This window comes from Brachypodium distachyon, chromosome 2, assembly GCF_000005505.3.
Source record: "Brachypodium distachyon strain Bd21 chromosome 2, Brachypodium_distachyon_v3.0, whole genome shotgun sequence".
NCBI lineage: Eukaryota > Viridiplantae > Streptophyta > Magnoliopsida > Poales > Poaceae > Brachypodium > Brachypodium distachyon.
This window is the reverse complement of record NC_016132.3, coordinates 1,537,226-1,552,972: the sequence shown is the minus strand read 5'-3', so window position 1 is coordinate 1,552,972 and position 15,747 is coordinate 1,537,226. Positions and strand designations below refer to the sequence as shown.

Below are 15,747 nucleotides of genomic sequence, written 5' to 3'. Positions count from 1 at the left end.
CAAGACTTAACAGTGCCACTCAACTCAACTTTCTTCGGAGGATCCGGATCTCTGGAGCTATCCAGGGGGTGTCTTTATGTACTATTCGGTATTCCTCTCGGAAGTAATGTTGTGTAGGGACTAGGAGTAGTAAATTTGAAAGTTGCGCTACTACGATAAGCCGAGTGACGAGCTATTCATTTCACTCACGATCTCAAGTAGAATTTCTAGTGCCTTTTTGTAAGTAGCATGATCGTGTTTTTCTGAATTCGATCTGAAGAACATATCCGACAACATCCGTGTTTGCATTCACCATGAAAATAAAAAATAATTCCACAAAATCATACAATGACTGCCAGATCGATCTCCAATCCGGTATGTTTCCACACCAAACGACAAGACACATCCAAACAAACAAAACAAACGAGCATGTCACCCAAACCCCATGACCTTGGGCGCTAGCTCGAGCAGCTTCCCCACCGCGTCCCTTGAGAACTTGCGCGCGAACAAGTAGCAGAATTCTACCTCCCCAACCCCATTACCAACATCAACCTTATACCCACATTTTCCATCCCCTCTCCTCATCCCTTCCACCAGCTCCACCGTCACGTCCTTCTCCCCATGATCCTTCGGGTGACTCCCGCCGCCCCTCCAATCCATATACGTCAGGGTCCTGTTCGTGTTGCGGTTCCCCCACCGGATCAGGTTCACCAGGGTCGCAAGGTAGTACTCCTCCATGTTGGACGCGCCGTGGTCGCCCCGGAACACGGTGATGTACCGTGCCTCGGCGACGACCTCCACGGCGAGGGCTCGATCCATCTCGAACCACTGGGCACCCTTGCGCCACTGCGAGAGGGTGATGTTGTGTGCGGTGAAGAATGGGCCGTGGCGGCCACGGCCATCGCCCCGGTCGTAGCTCTCGACGTGGCTGCTGGAGTTGGTGATCAGGTAGGAGTAGATGGCCTCAAAGTTTAGTAAGGGGATGCAGGATTCTGAGACCAGCGCGAAACGGGTGTTGGCGAGGTCGAGGAGGGCGTTTGCCATGAGACGGCGTTCCGCTTCCACCAGGTTTATATTTCCCCAGCTCGTCTTCTGCATGAACGTATGCATATTGCAATTCCAGTGTCAAAAATAGTGGTGTAATGATGTAAACGACGGTTAAATGGTGTTTCTAGATGATAAGCATATAAATCTAGCTAAGTGACATCAAGCGGGGATAGCTCAGTTGGGAGAGCGTCAGACTGAAGATCTGAAGGTCGCGTGTTCGATCCACGCTCACCGCAATGAACCTTTTCCTTTTTCGTACTCTTTTGATCGATCGGCAATTTGATGATTTTTTTTACCTGGCTTGGGATCATGCGGCCGTAGAAGACGGAGTCGGCCGGCGGCGAGCCAGCGTAGTCTGGGCTGGTGTGAATGTAGATGGAGTAGAGCCCCTCATGCCCGGCAAAGAACTTCTCCCACAGAGGCCGTAGCGGCAGCTCCCCCTTCGTCAGGAACAAGAAGGCGACCTTCGGCACAATGCGGCGCGGCATGCCGGCAACCTTGGGCGCCATGGAGGCCCTCCAGAGGAGCTCCTCGTCGGTCATGTTGTGCATGACGCTGCCGCTCGGTGCAAGGAAGTCTGTGAACCCCATGAGTGGTTTCTCCGGTGGCGGCGAGGGCGAAGATGGCGCTGGCGGCAGAGTGGTAGAGGGCAATGGCGGCAAGATGCACGGTGTTTCCGGCAAAGGTGCCGGTGCCGGAGGCGTGGGAGAGTTCATCGGCAGCGGCGATGATGAGAGTGCAAGAGACGGCAATGGTTGCAGGAAAGGAGGCAGGTAGGATTCTGGGAAGTTGGCGCTGTAGATCGTGCCTAGGACAAACCCGAAGGAGACGAGGAGCAGCACGGTGACGACAGTGTTGAGGCAGTTCCCCGAATGGAAGACTTGCATGGGCTTGGCTGTGCTGGCCATGCTAAAATCCGTAGCATGCTTGGGGTGAGAAATGCAGCTATTGGTCTACTTGAGCATGAGACCACAACTTGGCAGGGAAGTGCAACTCTCTGCGTTGGTTTCTATGCAAATTAAGATGGCTTGCTCTTGAAAAAGTGGCATCGATTTGTTTAATTTGACAAGCTAGGAAGCGATCTGTTAATCATAATCATAGATTCATCGCTTGTTCTTTTTAGGAACGGTAGCACATGTGACCGTGTACCACCCAACGACTTGTGCCAATCCAATACAGGAGCAGATTTTATAAAGCACCTAGGCGGGGAGGGTCAGCGCAGGTTTCAGAATGCATGGTAGCGTCAGTTCAGCTCTGTATTGGGCTCAGACGAATCTTGTCAAAAGTGATAACTTGGGAAGAACACAACGTAGAACCGGGACTTCTCTTGTGTACAGATGGAGCAAAGTTCAGCAATGGAATACTGTAATGGACAAAATAATGTGACTTTACAATTTGACTCGGTATGCAAACGACGTTAAGGTTATGGCAGGGATGCGTACGCGGAAGGGGATTTACCCGTCTTGGAGAATCCTACGGCTAGTTGCCATTGTTCCTTTTGAGAGCATAAGCAATTGCCAAACCCCCGGCAAGGGCGCTTGCCGCAACGATAGTCGGTGAGCTCCTGGCTCTTGCATATGCCACGGCCCACCGGAAAATGAAATGTATTCCACAGCTTGATTCAAACTTTTCCATGGAAAAGTCCTGCATATATTGAATCATGATGTTAATCTTCCCCTTTAAAAAAAATGATGTTAATATTCCATTCCTGGAAGTGGTAAAAGGTGTTACCTCGGTACAAATACACAAGCTACATTTAGATGTAGTGGTACACAATGTTTTAGGATTCCATTCAAAAGCTAAATATATTTGAATGGCAACCTAACGGAGTTTTTCAATATTTGTCCTTTTGACGGCCAACAAGCTTTGGTTCATTAAATAGCATACCCCTCACACATTCGTTTATTTTCGTGTAAAAAAGGGTTACACAATTTAACAAAGCAGTCTAGATGGAATACAAACTCAGAAGGAGCATTTGGGCCTTCTCACATTCCCGATCATTATAGGCTAGAAACAAATTCATCGCAGCTTCCATTGAACATTTCTAAGGAGAAATCCTGCATGACGATCCCCAAGAAATGTTTAAACAATCAATGGATAATTCGTTCCAACAAGAGCTACTTTCAAATCAAATGTAATAAATAAGTTGACAGATTATTCTAGACATCATCCGGTGACTATTTTCGTCTAAGTAAATTATTACCACTCACTTTAGGTGTTTTCTTAAAGACAGATAGGCATCACAGGCTTATTATTCGGGATTAATTATGGAACATACAGAAGTTGATTACAACTTTCACTCACCTTAGGAAGTTTATGTTGAGAGTTCAGATGATCAACATGAAGGCGAACATTAAAGGAAGCAGGAATCCACAATTTACTGTCTACATCACCATAAGTCTTTGAAACTATGTCAAACAGAGTTTGAGCACCATTCTCTATGGTTTTCAGAATGGAGGCTTCTCGAGCCCTTCGATGCCTTAAAAAACAGAAAACACACATTACATGAAAATAATGTCAACAGCATCTAGAAATGGACAGCCATATCAAGTATGGAAAATATGAAAAAAAAATTTGCATTGACATCTGCGATCAAGAGTAGAAATACAAAAAAAGGCGCTTATTTTAAAAAAAGAGTGAGAAGGAAATATGCTGCATTGAATTGATTTGACAACACCTGCTATGAATGAACCTGTTCAACTATATATTATTTGTAAAGTGGTAGATACGGTTTGTAGTAGTGATTAGTTGCATACCTTAGGTATCCACAAAGCATATGTCTAGGCCATAGGTTGATCCTTCCATGCATTGGAATTAGCACATGTGGGGACATCTCCAAGAATTTGTATGTGGTTTGGAAGTAGTCCTGCATATTTTAGGCCAGCCTTATGCTAATGCAACTCTGATTTAGACAACACAGTTCTGGAGGCAGGAGCGCCAGAAAAGGTAAAGCACCCAAACAAATTACAAGATGAAAGAAATCGAGATTATTTTCTCAGGATTTACAACGATCTTTGTCATGCATTACAATAATTACCTTCCAAACAAAAATAATTATAATTACCTTCATGTTGCCACCAGCTCTACTGTCCAATGTTGCACTCCCATGCCTGAAAATGGCAAAAAAGTGTGTTTCACTTACCAGTTTTTACTTTATTTTAGCATCACTTGCATGTTTGGGGTGGGAGCATTTCCTTATTATTTTCGAGGAAACTTAGCAACTAGTTCAACTCTCGTAACATGTTTTAATAAATTAATAATGAAAAACGGTAGGCTCTTATAGTTTTTAAATGTTGGAAAAGATGAACAACTGTGTTTATCTTGACAAGAACTTGACACTAGCATGATGACAACCGAAAGCATCCGAGCAAGTGCTTTTGTGAGTTCGACCAAGTTCTGCATCCAAGCAAGTCGTAGTCCTTAGAAGTAGGTCATTCTGTTAGTTAAACAATTTAGATGTGGTACTTCAATTCGATAGTTGCAGCCCTGCAGGTAACTATATAGTGGTCGAGGACAATGAAAGGGTGTATGCAAGTGCTGCCACTAATATGATGAAGAATGATGCTTACCCTACGCAATGATCTCCAACAATTAGTGCATTGGTATTAACATGGAGAACTCCCATATGACCATCTGTATGACCCTAAGATTGGAAACATTAATAAGTGTCAATCAACAATCCAGCATATCTTCTGGTCTAGTTATAAGAAATTGATTAAAAAATACAGTTGATTTAGTACATAAATTCCACACATACAAAATTTAATGCATTTACCAAGAAGATTCACCCATAATTGCAAGAAAAGAAGTTCAAAGTTCAGAGCAGATCTGACAGAAATAACAGAAACATATACTTCTTTAAAGGAAGATTTTGGATTACTGTATAAGATTAATTATTTCCTACAGAACAATTCTAGGTGATGTAGAAATCACATATAATGTTGTTACTACTATTTTTTTTCTCAGAACAACATCAAGAATGGTACATTTTGCTCTCCTTTTTTCTGAAGTCCTGAGATTCTTTTAACTTCTAATCCAGTAAGTACCAAATGTCATGCCACCATCTTTTGTTAAAACAATCAATGTAAAATAACATCAGTGCTTAGTAAAATCTTTCTCTATGGACTATGGCATGCATCTACATTCAAACTGCACAGAGAAAAATATTTTCTACCAAGCAATACACGCCGGACTGTCAGTTTCTACTAAAACCATTCTACGGGGTAATATTCTTGTGTTGGCCTTTATATAACTCGCTAAATAAATTAAGTTATTAATGATCAGAAAAAAATGAATAATCATGTAAGGTAAAAATACATTCGCATAAACTGAAACAGGGGAACAGTTCTCCAAGCAAAACACTGGCTTACAGGGGCAAAAACAACTTGTAGTTCTTGGTCACCTATGCATATGTTTTCACCACCAGTCACTGCAGTATAGCCAATTGACCAATTCCCTATACACCATGGACATTGCAGATGAAATATAAGATGTGTATGAACAAAACAAATAATTTAATGAGCATTAAGTATGACCTAAATCACACGGACACATGGTATATAGCAGTTGAAGGTAGTGAATAGCATAACTTAATGATATAAAACTAGATTATTATCCACAACCATCATTCACAAGCAAAACAGAATTACATAAACAATAGCTTGTTTGACATTCAACAATCACAGATGACCCAACAATACAGCACATTTAGAACTGTCAACATACCAGGACCAACTTAAAATTACTTGAGGAGGACCATATTCAAAGGCATACATATGAGAGTATCCAAGTAAAAAACTTGTTGCATCACAAGCTTAAACATACCTATTTTACAATTTTTACTCCCATACTACTCCCGATGGCTCTCCTGTCCCCCCTTCTACCACAAAAACAGAACTGGCAAGTGGTACTGCACTTATAGTGCTCAACATCTAGGAAAGCACACAATCTGCTGGAAAATTTGAAATAATTGTCTAGGTTATTAGATGTCATTTTCTTTCCATTTCTCCTTTTTTATTCATAAGCTCCTCTTGCACCATTACTGTTGAAGGATGTGCATGTGAATTACAGATTTATGGACTGACGATCCTTCTAAATATTTTTGGATCATCAAAACAATGTCCAAGGACATGTTTTTACTTTCTCAATACCAATTGAATTATCCAAGTACCATATCCTGAACTGCTTTTGATACTCCAAAAAGGGAAGATGGATATGCTTTGGCAATTGCTAAAAAAAGGTGTTGGTTGTTACCTTTCCCTATCCGCTTCATTGTGTTTTCGTGTGTCAAAAGAACAGCATCAGGGTTGCATCTCTGAACAACCGACAGACCTACATTATTCACGCAAATGCAGCCAGTTTATTCATGATGGACAAATGATCATTAAAGCAAAAAGGGAACTAAGGAAGGAACTATAACATGTACATATTTCCAGCTTCATTATTCTTTTGGTTTCTTCCAGATATGACCTTAATTTTCAACAGAATAATTAAGAAGTGCTACAGGAAGCCGTTGTAACCGTACCATCGACATGATCATTATGATGATGTGTAACAAGGACCACTAACTTCTTTGGAAGGGAATTGACAAGATCTGCAAGCTGAACATGACAGGTATTTGGTCATCTGTTCGAATATAATGGTTAGCTTCTAATCAAAATGGCACCAACATAAGCAATTACTGCATTAAGGTATCATTCAAAAATATATTAAACAAATACTATTGCAAAAGCATGATTTGGTGTGCTATCTCTTTCCCTTCTGTCATTGTTTGGTAGTCTTTGCTGTTTCTACTCTAAAAGATAAACATTCAAGCACAAGCTCTTTCCATCATAAAGCTAAGGGTAGTATTGACGCCTTCTAGAATTAATGGTGTGGCAACAAGATGGTTTCAGTAATATAAAGTCCTCTGGAAGGAACCAAAGCAAATGAATAAGATAAGAGAGAAGACACTTGCACTTCTCTGAAATCTACACCAGCACATCAGAGTACTTGAAAAACAAGTCAGAGACAGAAGCTGCATCTAGTAAAAGATAGTGTCACTGTATGTGGACGTACAAGAATGTACTCTTAGATATTGTTCTTACCTCCCCATGAACCTGTGAGCAACATCCAGGATCTATCAGTAGAGCATCTCCACAAGCAAAAAAATCAGAGCGCTTTGATCCACATGCATCACTGGTTGCTTGTATTACCACAAGGTTAGTTGTACGAAAAGGAGCCAAGGTCCTACTCTTCATTGGTACAAGTGTTAATCCAGGAGGGTATTCCTATCAATCAAACATTAAAATTCAGGAAAAAGGAGACACCAGCATGACAGTTGCCTACAGACTGAAAGTTGATTCAAGCAAAAATTATAGAGACCTGTGAGGCAAGTGCAGAGGCGGCAGTCTGACTGGACGACACCTCCGGCTTCAGAAGTCCAATGTACGCATATGGCCCAATTCGAGCACTACCAGGCTTAGCTTCAGAAAGCAATTCCGAGGCGCCCTCCTTAGACATCCATTTACATGAGTCTACAGCTCGCAACTCAGGTGGTTAAGCACTTAAACGAGTTCTTGGACGCAAAGACTAGTAAGAAAACTAAGCACCAGACCTTGCAACATCTCCAGCTTCGACTCCAGCGACCCGGAGATGAGAACCGTGTTGACACCGGCATCCGGGCCAAACTCTGCTTCCTCAACATACTTGAGAAGCCTCCACTCCCCACACATCGCAGTAGTCAAACCCAGTGGGTTCAAAATCTAGTGAGAAGCCATCTCTTAGATTATTTACCGTTTGTCAAATTATAGTTCTAGGACAAGTAAAACAGCTCGTAACTCGTAATCCGCAGCTTTCCCCGAAAAAATTCCACTAGATTTGGCAAACTACTTCGAGATCCATTTGAGGGCAGTTGCTATTATTTTTGCCAAGTTCAATACGCTTCACATTACAACAGTCAACATCTGCAGAGCGACCGAATTTTCCGCAACTAATGGATCACCTACCTGGTCGAGGGCGGCGGGGACGTCGAGGCGTCCGACGAGGGAATCAGCGCCGGCGACGGCCACGCCCGACCGGGCCAGCTCATCCGCGAGGCGCAGGAGGGGTGCCGACGGGAGGTCGTAGAGGTCGCTGTCGACGTAACGCCGGTACTCCTCCTCCCCCGGTGCAGCGGACGGCGGGGACGGCGGGGGCTGCTGCCGGACGACGAGGAACTCGCCGCTGGAGGGGGCCGTGATCGCCGCCGCGAGCCGGTACGAGGGGGGTCCCATGACTGCACCCGCAGGCTGCAGCGGATGCTAGAGCGGGAGCAGGAGCTACCGTGCTTGTTGTTGTGCAGGGGTTGTCTGCCACAGCAGCAGTTCAGAATTGGGATTACTTCTCCGGACTCAGGAGCCAGGATGGGAGGAAATTTCGAGAGGGGAGCTTGGTTTCGTCCGCGACCGCGAGCTTTACGTTGCGGAACACGCCGAGACGAGATGGGGAACAAGGAACCAACAATACTTGCGCAGAATTCAAATCCATGGGACCGATGAGGGATGGAGATCGATCTACTTCCGCGGCTGGGAGTAATCCCGTCATGTGATTCTTCTGTCTGAGATACACCGAACTGTGGGACACCAGCCATGCAACAGTTATTCTGAAATTTGGCACACAAATTCTACACTGATGGAGGGTGGTCAAAACTGTACATGTAAAACATACGGAGTATTTTGTTTGTCTTCACATGTTTATGGCTTTCCTTTTTTTTATACCAAAATCTGCTCTCTCTTTAAGGTCCAGCCAAGTTCCTCTTGCATATGTCAGGTGTCTGATTGATCATTTCTAAATATATTTGTAAGTGTTTTCTACTGTAATCTCTGTGCTGTGATAATTTTTTGAATTTCAAAAGAAATTCTTTTATTAGAAGAATTTCAAAAGGACTGTGTAGGACCATAAGTTTGTATGGCCTTTTGGGCCTGACTACTTAAGAAAGACGAACATGGGGCTATGGCCCAACTGAGCCATTTCCGAACGGATCATGTCACCAGAGTCCAGACACATATTATCGACGAATCCAGAACGGCAAACCCCACGCCGGGGGGCGGGCGTCTCGTCTCCCAAATCGCTCTCACCCGCCGCCGCCGCCGATGGCTCCGGCGTCCTCCGACGAAACAGGGGCCTCCTCCGACGAAACAGGGGCCTCCTCCGACGAGACCACGCTCTCTTCCGACGAGATAACCTTCTCCTCGGACGAGATCGCGGCCTCCTCGGAACACGACTACGACGACGACATCAGCCTCCCCTCGTCGCCTTCCGCGTCCCCCGAGCCCGACGACGACCCGTCGTCACTCTTGGACGAGCTCGACACCGCCACCACCGCTTTCAGGAAGAAGAGTCCGTTCCAACGCTGCCGGACGTGTCCGGACGCCGACGACCTAACCGTCATGAAGGCCGTCGCGGCGCACCACGAGCAGCACGGCCGCGTCCCCTCCGGCCGCGACCTCTCCGCGGCGCTCCGCGGCAGCGGCATCCAGGCGAGCGCCGACCAGCTGGCCGGGCGCGTGCCCCGCCTGCGACGCCGCTACGAAGGCTCCGTCCTCCGGCTCGCCCGCGGCACCGTCCCTGAGAAGGACGCCGACGTGGAGATCTACAGGCTCTCGAAGCGCGTCTGGGGGGGGTGCCCGAGGACTAGGAGGAAGCCACGCGCGGCGCCCGTTACGCATCCCGAGCGGAGGGGCTTCGAGGAGCTCCAGGGGATGTACCCTTGCCTCGCCGCGGAGGTGGAGGCGGTCATGGCGAGGCGGCCGGGCGGCGCGACAGCCGGCGCGCTCAAGAGGGCTTTCGGGCGGATTGGCGATGAGAAGGCGGCGGCGCTGGAGAAGAAGGCCAGGAACCAGCGGCTGGCGGAACTGAAGGTGAACGCCCAGCGGGCCGAGCTGAGGAAGAAGGCCGTCGACATGCTGCTAGAATTCATCGAGTAATTTCATTGCATGGGTTCTGCTAAATGGAAGAAGTTTGCATCCCCTGTCCGTTGATACATGTATGCATTCTGCCATGAAACCGGAGTTTTATTCCTATGCGAAAGGTTCGGAATTCCTTTTGCTAGTGTTTGGGGCTTTGGGCCGAGTATTTGGGATGGTTTAAGATGAAGTTTTCATGTGTAGTTTTAGAATCAGCAGGAGCTCACTTTGTTGCTGCGAAGCCAGCGAATTTGCAGTTTTGCACATAGATGTACAACAAGATGCTAGGGAAACCTGACTCGCAATGATAATGAACATCAGATGGTAACGGCAAATTGGAATTTTATTTCCAACAGATCAAAGGGTCATCTGTACACTAAAAACAAGCTAAATCTGTCAACTCCAGGCACTGCTGCTCTTTGATTCTGAAGTTCCGTAGAATAAAAAAGCTGAGCTCACTGGCTTTCATGGCATCAGGTGATCTTGAAGCCCGTTTATTTCAGAAACTACATAAAAGTTAGGAAGGACATCTCCAGAACCAAAGGATGTTTGCGCTGCATGCTCATTCATCACTCACCAAAAAAGCACCTGCACGGCTGGCGTCGGCTTTACTCGGGGAACTTAGAGCCCGCTCGATCTCTTCCAGAGATCGCCCCTTGGTCTCGACCACATTTCCAGCTATGAAAAGAACCGCGAGGGCACACACACACGCAAACCCCAAGTACACCGTGCTGATTCCAAACTTGTTGACAACACTCAGGAAGTACAGGCCAATAAAGAAGTTGGATACCTGCAACAGAGAAAGAACAGATAATTAATGGCTGATGCCAGTAATTAAGTCAAGAGAAAAACAACGTCGATCATCGTACAACACCTTAGCATGTCGAAAGGATTATCTATGTTCAGTTTTTGACTGTTACAAAATGAACCAAAATGCAAATTTTCCCGGATTTCGATTATCAAGTGGACAACAGTAATCAGATTCCACCTAATGCACGAATTAAAACTACCTTGTATTTTGCAGAAGATAATATGAGACTACTGTAGAAGGATGCAGAATACAAATTGACTTGCGCAAAATAATAGACTTACCCAGTGCATGCCCAGGGACAATGCAACAGCCTTGGCCCTAATTCTTGAGGCAAATATCTCAGGAAGGAGCAGTGCTGGAACAGGACCAGCTCCAAGAGCAAAAGACAGCACATACCTGAAAAAAATTATATGCAAGTTATGTTAAGACCTCAACTTAATAAGGAATAATGAGCACAGGGCATATTAGGGAATGTATCCCACTTACAGAACAGTACCAACAACTGCAAGAGTGCCAGAATAAGGTGCCAACGCCTTCCAGGTAAAGGACAATGACAAGAGTAACATTGATGCAGCCTTCAAGAGAGAGAAATGAGGTAAATTTGTAAGAAATCCTTCATTTCCACAATGAAAAACACAAGCACGCATGTTGTACTGGATAAAGGCAATACCATTCCAGAAAAACTTGTTATCAGAAGGCTCTTCCTTCCTTGCTTGTCCATCAGTGAAGATGCAATCATCGTGCCTATAAGAAATATATATATACTCTCCTCAGGAAAGGAGTTACAAAGTTACTACAAAAAATACTCTTACCAAACAGTGAACTAACCAAAAACGTTGGCAGCACCGACAAGAGCACTCGCTGCAACATCAGATGCAATGCCTGCACTGCGGAACACTGATGTAGAGTAATATACAACAGCATTTATGCCAGCAAGTTGCTGAAACAAAAACAGTGCCGCTCCCAGACTCACAACTGCAGTAGCAGAGAAATACATCAGGAGACACGCAGCCGAATTTCATCTTAATCATCAGTTATTAGTTACATGCACTAATGGGAGTACCCAAAGAATACTACTGCACTGGCCACCTAGGTTCTCCTCAGAATCAACATCTACAACTTGCTATAGATTTGTCATAGATGATAGATGGAAATTGCTTTGCCCAAACTACTTAGATCTACAATAGTCAGGCCTTCTGTGACACGTCAATCTTTATCAGTAAGATTTTCTAAAAGCCATTAACTTTACTAAATACTCCCTCCGTCCCATAATTCTTGTCGAAATATTACATGTATCTAGACGCTTTTTAGGAATAGATACATCCATATTTGGACAAATTTGAGACAAGAATTATGGGACGGAGGGAGTATCAGATAATACCGGTAGAACGGGTATGAAATCGAAAACCAGAAAACATGTCATGGTGCAAAACGTAGAAAACTAAGTAAGTCAGTTCTGAGACAGTCTGCAAAGTTACCTTTCCAATAGCGTTTGCTGAAAAGATCAAACCAGCTAGCATCTGGCTCGGAAGAACCTTGCCCACTAGATTTTAGGTCGTACATAACTTCAGTAACCTTTTCTTTCCCATATAGTTTCTTTATAGCTGATTCTGCTTGAGAAAGCTTTCCTTGCTGCAGTCAATCCCAGAAAAGTTATTCTCAAGTGTTGTACTCCACCCGAGTACCAAATATGGTGAAATAGCTTACAGAACACAAACCTGGAATAGCCAGCGAGGGCTTTCAGGTGAAACAGCCATTCCTAGAGCCAGTAAAATAGATGGAACTATTGAAATTCCAAACATCGTCCTCCACCTGATTACAGCACGAACAGATAAAAAACAAAGTGAAAATTATTCATCCGTATATCATAACAAATCTAGAAGGTATTTGACGAAGCGCAATAGGAAACCTCACCATGCAGGGTTTCCTGCCAACGGCAAGCCAGCTACCAAAGCTGCGAGAATACCAACACAGATAAAAAGCTGATTAATCGAACCAAGTGCTCCACGAATTTCAGTTGGCGAAATCTGCAAGACACAAATAGCTCAGTTGGAGAAGTTCAGTATCACAGGCAGTAGTTGCTAAACAGCGATTGCAATAATTTGATATGCCACAAACCTCAGATATGTAAAGGGGCACAAGCGCAGAAGAAATCCCAATACCAATCCCAGCAAGTAATCGACCAATAATCATAGTGCGAATGTCTTGAGCTGTCGCACTACAAACAAGTTGTGCATTAGGTTTATGTAGGAATAGTATGCCTTGAATTCTTAATTGTTACAGGAGTGAATTGTGTCTGAAAACACACCTCAAGAATGCACCTACAGCAAGAGGGATTGCATCCAGGATAAATGTCCGTGTTCTCCCTAGTTTATCAGCCAAAGCCCCTCCAGTAAAAGAACCTACTGTCGCACCAGCCAGGGTTGTGCTAACCACCCATCCTGAGTGAAAAGTGGGTGTATTGTGAAGCATACTGGCAAAATAGTATATCACAGAATCATGCTATCAAGTTTCAGCGTTCATGTTTAGTTATCATTCTTATCCCTTTAAATATCAGTATCCAAATAGTCCATTGAAAAAAAAAACGTTGTACATATAATGTACATGTAATTGATCTAAAATATCAGGTGCTCCAATAGCCGACACCAAGAGGAGGTAGAAGAGTGGCATACCTTGTAACACAGCATTTTCAGCAATCCCAAGATCTTTCGCGAGATATTCAAGTGAGCCATTGACGACACTGAACCACATATATTCAAAAGAGATATTCAATTTTCAGCAATCTCAAGATCTTTCGCGAGATATTCAAGTGAGCCATTGACGACACTAGTACGCAACAATTAAACTTCAGACTATGAAATATGCTTTATCCCCTGGAATGGGAAATTTTCTACTCTACGATACAGTGAAAAAAAATACATACCCAAGATGATAGCCAAACAAAATTGCCCCCAAGCAAGCAACGCCAACATATGGCAGAACGTTTCCAGAAGATTTAGCTTGAACCTTGTCAGACGGAATATCCTCAGGGTCAACTGGATAACATAGTAAATGAGTCGAGATTAGCTGACACAGTTAAACCCTTATTCCAGTTTCAACTTGCAGAACCAAAGCTATGAAAAAATGGGCAGCGACTATAAGAGTGAAAACAGTATCACAAGGATCAAATGGTCCATAGATCATCTTTCGGTTCTCACAAAATTAGTGAAACATTTAATAATGAATGTTGCATTTTACAGCTGCCAGACCCCTCCAGTAACACTGAGAGAGAACCGTACAAAAAGAATCCCGTGATACTGTCATGGTCATCATGTAAAACTAACTCCAGGCTGGATGCAGACAACCACACAAATTATACAGTGCATAGTAAAGAGCAAAACGGGGACAGCTCCATACCAATAGCGCGTATAATTAGGAGTGTACTATGCAACTCAAGGACCATGATACACCCATATGCATAAAGTTGCCTTTCAGTAACGGTCCGTAGAAGTCAGAACATCTTACTTGACGGTTCTCACAAAATTGGTAGATCACTCAAAATGTATGTTTACAACTGCAACAACTACCATTCAGTAACCCAAAAAGGAAAACCGTACAGGAAAAAAAATCCAGTGGTACAATGTCATGGTCATACAAACTAACCATAATTTGAGTGCACACAGCTGCACAATTTTGCAGTGGCATAGTACAGAGCAAAACAGGAACAGCTCCTTACGGGCAGAACCATTTAGGGGTGTACTACTACGTAATTTGCAACTCAAGGACCATGATACATCCACATAAATCAAGACCCCTCCCAAGCTGAATCTGAGACAGATAATAAGCATGTTCAAGTCCGCTGCGCCAACCACCAGCCAGGACGATTATACCTGGTACTACTAGTAGGCAGTGCAAATGCATCCCTGTTTCCAATAATCCCCCGACGAAATTCACAGCGAAAATGCTAGCCCGTACAACATGCATGACCAGATGACCACCCGTCACATTCCTCATCTTAATATTCACACCATCGCACGGAATCTAGCGTCAATTGGTTGTTAGAGCTGACCGCATCCCTTCCACCTGACACTAGAACCCGAATCACCGTACCAGACCAGCCCCCAACGGCAAAAGCACACATCCGCTGCAAGCACTCTGCCCCCTCAATCAGTGACGCGGGACGAGACGACGCACCTGCGGCCGTGGCGCGCACTCGTCCGTAGCGCGGGCTCCGGAATAGCCCCGTGGAGCCGGACCTGCCCAGCTCGAGGCCGCCGGCGAGATCCGCCGCCCGCGACCTCATGCCGCAGCAAAAACCGCGACCGTCCGGCATCCGCACGACGCTGCTGCTGCTGGCCCCCGGCGGCGACGACGACGACGACCTCCGCGCACCGACGACCCCGACGCCACCCTTTACGGCGCACCGCAACATCTTAACGGGGAGAAGAGAAGGCCCCGGCTATACCTGCTGACCCTGCGATCGCACACCACCACCAGAAATTCACACTTTCCCTTAAAAAAAAAGGAACAAATAGAAAGAGAGAAAAGTCGCCGTAACTCGATGCGTTGACTGCCGATGACTAGTGGGGAGTGGATGAAGATGACGACGTACCGTGCCTTCGAGAGGAAGCTGCCCCTCCTCGAGTGGTGCGATTTCCGGCGAGGTCTCGATCGGATTGTATCTTATCTTGGAGTAGATCGTGCCTAGGGATGGCGGAGAGGAGGAGGAAGACGAGTGCCAGCCAAGATAACTCGCTCCTTGGCGAGATCCGATAGTCCCGAGGGGGGGATGAGAGAGCTCGTCTGGTCTGCTCGGATTTCTCGCTGGAATTCTTCTTCCGTTTTTCGCGTTTCTTTTGCCGTGCTGGCAACGACGTGTGCATTGTTGGATAAGGATTTTTGTTTTTTTAGACGGATAAGGATTTGTCAGCACTCGCCAACGGATTGTGATTTTTTCTTCTTGTTTTTTAGCACAGCAACGGATTGTGATTTGTTTTTTCTTTTTCT

At 45.0% G+C, this 15,747-nt stretch overlaps 4 protein-coding genes and 1 non-coding gene across 10 annotated transcripts; 2 read left to right on the top strand and 3 right to left on the bottom strand.

The window, feature by feature from the left end:
- Positions 1-263: 263 nt before the first annotated feature.
- Positions 264-1,990, bottom strand: LOC100831322. Its single transcript, XM_003565250.4, has 2 exons — positions 1,323-1,990; positions 264-1,071 (listed from the first exon to the last, which is right to left on the bottom strand). Exons 1-2 carry the CDS (start codon positions 1,932-1,934, stop codon positions 412-414), a joined length of 1,272 nt encoding a protein of 423 aa, XP_003565298.3. The 5' UTR covers positions 1,935-1,990; the 3' UTR covers positions 264-411.
- On the top strand, positions 1,190-1,262 carry TRNAF-GAA. The gene has a single exon. It is a non-coding gene; the product is annotated as a tRNA-Phe (tRNA).
- Positions 1,991-2,249: 259 nt separating the features above from the next.
- LOC100840116 lies at positions 2,250-8,584 on the bottom strand. 5 transcript variants are annotated; one of them, XM_024458528.1, is made up of 13 exons: positions 8,013-8,584; positions 7,622-7,769; positions 7,390-7,541; positions 7,113-7,295; positions 6,551-6,626; positions 6,280-6,357; positions 5,397-5,482; positions 4,596-4,669; positions 4,091-4,136; positions 3,783-3,892; positions 3,331-3,505; positions 2,469-2,670; positions 2,250-2,389 (listed from the first exon to the last, which is right to left on the bottom strand). In XM_024458528.1, the coding sequence occupies exons 1-12, from the start codon at positions 8,277-8,279 to the stop codon at positions 2,506-2,508; spliced, it is 1,560 nt and encodes a 519-aa protein (XP_024314296.1). In that variant the 5' UTR covers positions 8,280-8,584; the 3' UTR covers positions 2,250-2,389; positions 2,469-2,505. The 5 variants fall into 5 exon arrangements, 4 of the variants coding, with proteins under 4 accessions (XP_024314296.1, XP_010230419.1, XP_003568131.1 ...); XM_010232117.3 differs by having other exon boundaries at positions 2,485-2,670; XR_730207.3 differs by adding an exon at positions 2,758-3,083 and having other exon boundaries at positions 2,365-2,670; positions 8,013-8,579.
- A 553-nt stretch (positions 8,585-9,137) lies between these two features.
- LOC100831017 lies at positions 9,138-9,971 on the top strand. The gene has a single exon (XM_003565249.4). It carries the CDS (start codon positions 9,138-9,140, stop codon positions 9,969-9,971), a length of 834 nt encoding a protein of 277 aa, XP_003565297.1.
- Positions 9,972-10,272: 301 nt separating this feature from the next.
- On the bottom strand, positions 10,273-15,593 carry LOC100834792 (plastidic glucose transporter 4). 2 transcript variants are annotated; one of them, XM_010232115.3, is made up of 14 exons: positions 15,353-15,593; positions 14,935-15,214; positions 13,685-13,796; positions 13,434-13,501; positions 13,070-13,202; positions 12,880-12,979; positions 12,676-12,788; positions 12,480-12,573; positions 12,240-12,393; positions 11,590-11,736; positions 11,432-11,505; positions 11,258-11,336; positions 11,043-11,157; positions 10,273-10,740 (listed from the first exon to the last, which is right to left on the bottom strand). In XM_010232115.3, exons 2-14 carry the CDS (start codon positions 15,170-15,172, stop codon positions 10,707-10,709), a joined length of 1,461 nt encoding a protein of 486 aa, XP_010230417.1. In that variant the 5' UTR covers positions 15,173-15,214; positions 15,353-15,593; the 3' UTR covers positions 10,273-10,706. The 2 variants fall into 2 exon arrangements, with proteins under 2 accessions (XP_010230417.1, XP_003568113.1); XM_003568065.3 differs by having other exon boundaries at positions 11,248-11,336; positions 15,353-15,590.
- Positions 15,594-15,747: the final 154 nt, after the last annotated feature.

Coding starts and splice junctions, on each gene's coding strand:
- LOC100831322 (XM_003565250.4), bottom strand. CDS start 1,934: ATGGCCAGCACAGCCAAGCCCATGCAAGTCTTCCATTCGGGGAACTGC. Junction 1,072..1,322: donor GCCGCATGATCCCAAGCCAG/GTAAAAAAAATC, acceptor ACGTTCATGCAG/AAGACGAGCTGGGGAAATAT.
- LOC100840116 (XM_024458528.1), bottom strand. CDS start 8,279: ATGGGACCCCCCTCGTACCGGCTCGCGGCGGCGATCACGGCCCCCTCC. Junction 7,542..7,621: donor GAAGCTGGAGATGTTGCAAG/GTCTGGTGCTTA, acceptor TGCGAGCTGTAG/ACTCATGTAAATGGATGTCT. Junction 4,137..4,595: donor GTTGGAGATCATTGCGTAGG/GTAAGCATCATT, acceptor TGCCATTTTCAG/GCATGGGAGTGCAACATTGG.
- LOC100831017 (XM_003565249.4), top strand. CDS start 9,138: ATGGCTCCGGCGTCCTCCGACGAAACAGGGGCCTCCTCCGACGAAACA.
- LOC100834792 (XM_003568065.3), bottom strand. CDS start 15,172: ATGTTGCGGTGCGCCGTAAAGGGTGGCGTCGGGGTCGTCGGTGCGCGG. Junction 12,789..12,879: donor TGCCCCTTTACATATCTGAG/GTTTGTGGCATA, acceptor TGTGTCTTGCAG/ATTTCGCCAACTGAAATTCG. Junction 11,506..11,589: donor CGGTGCTGCCAACGTTTTTG/GTTAGTTCACTG, acceptor TATTTCTTATAG/GCACGATGATTGCATCTTCA.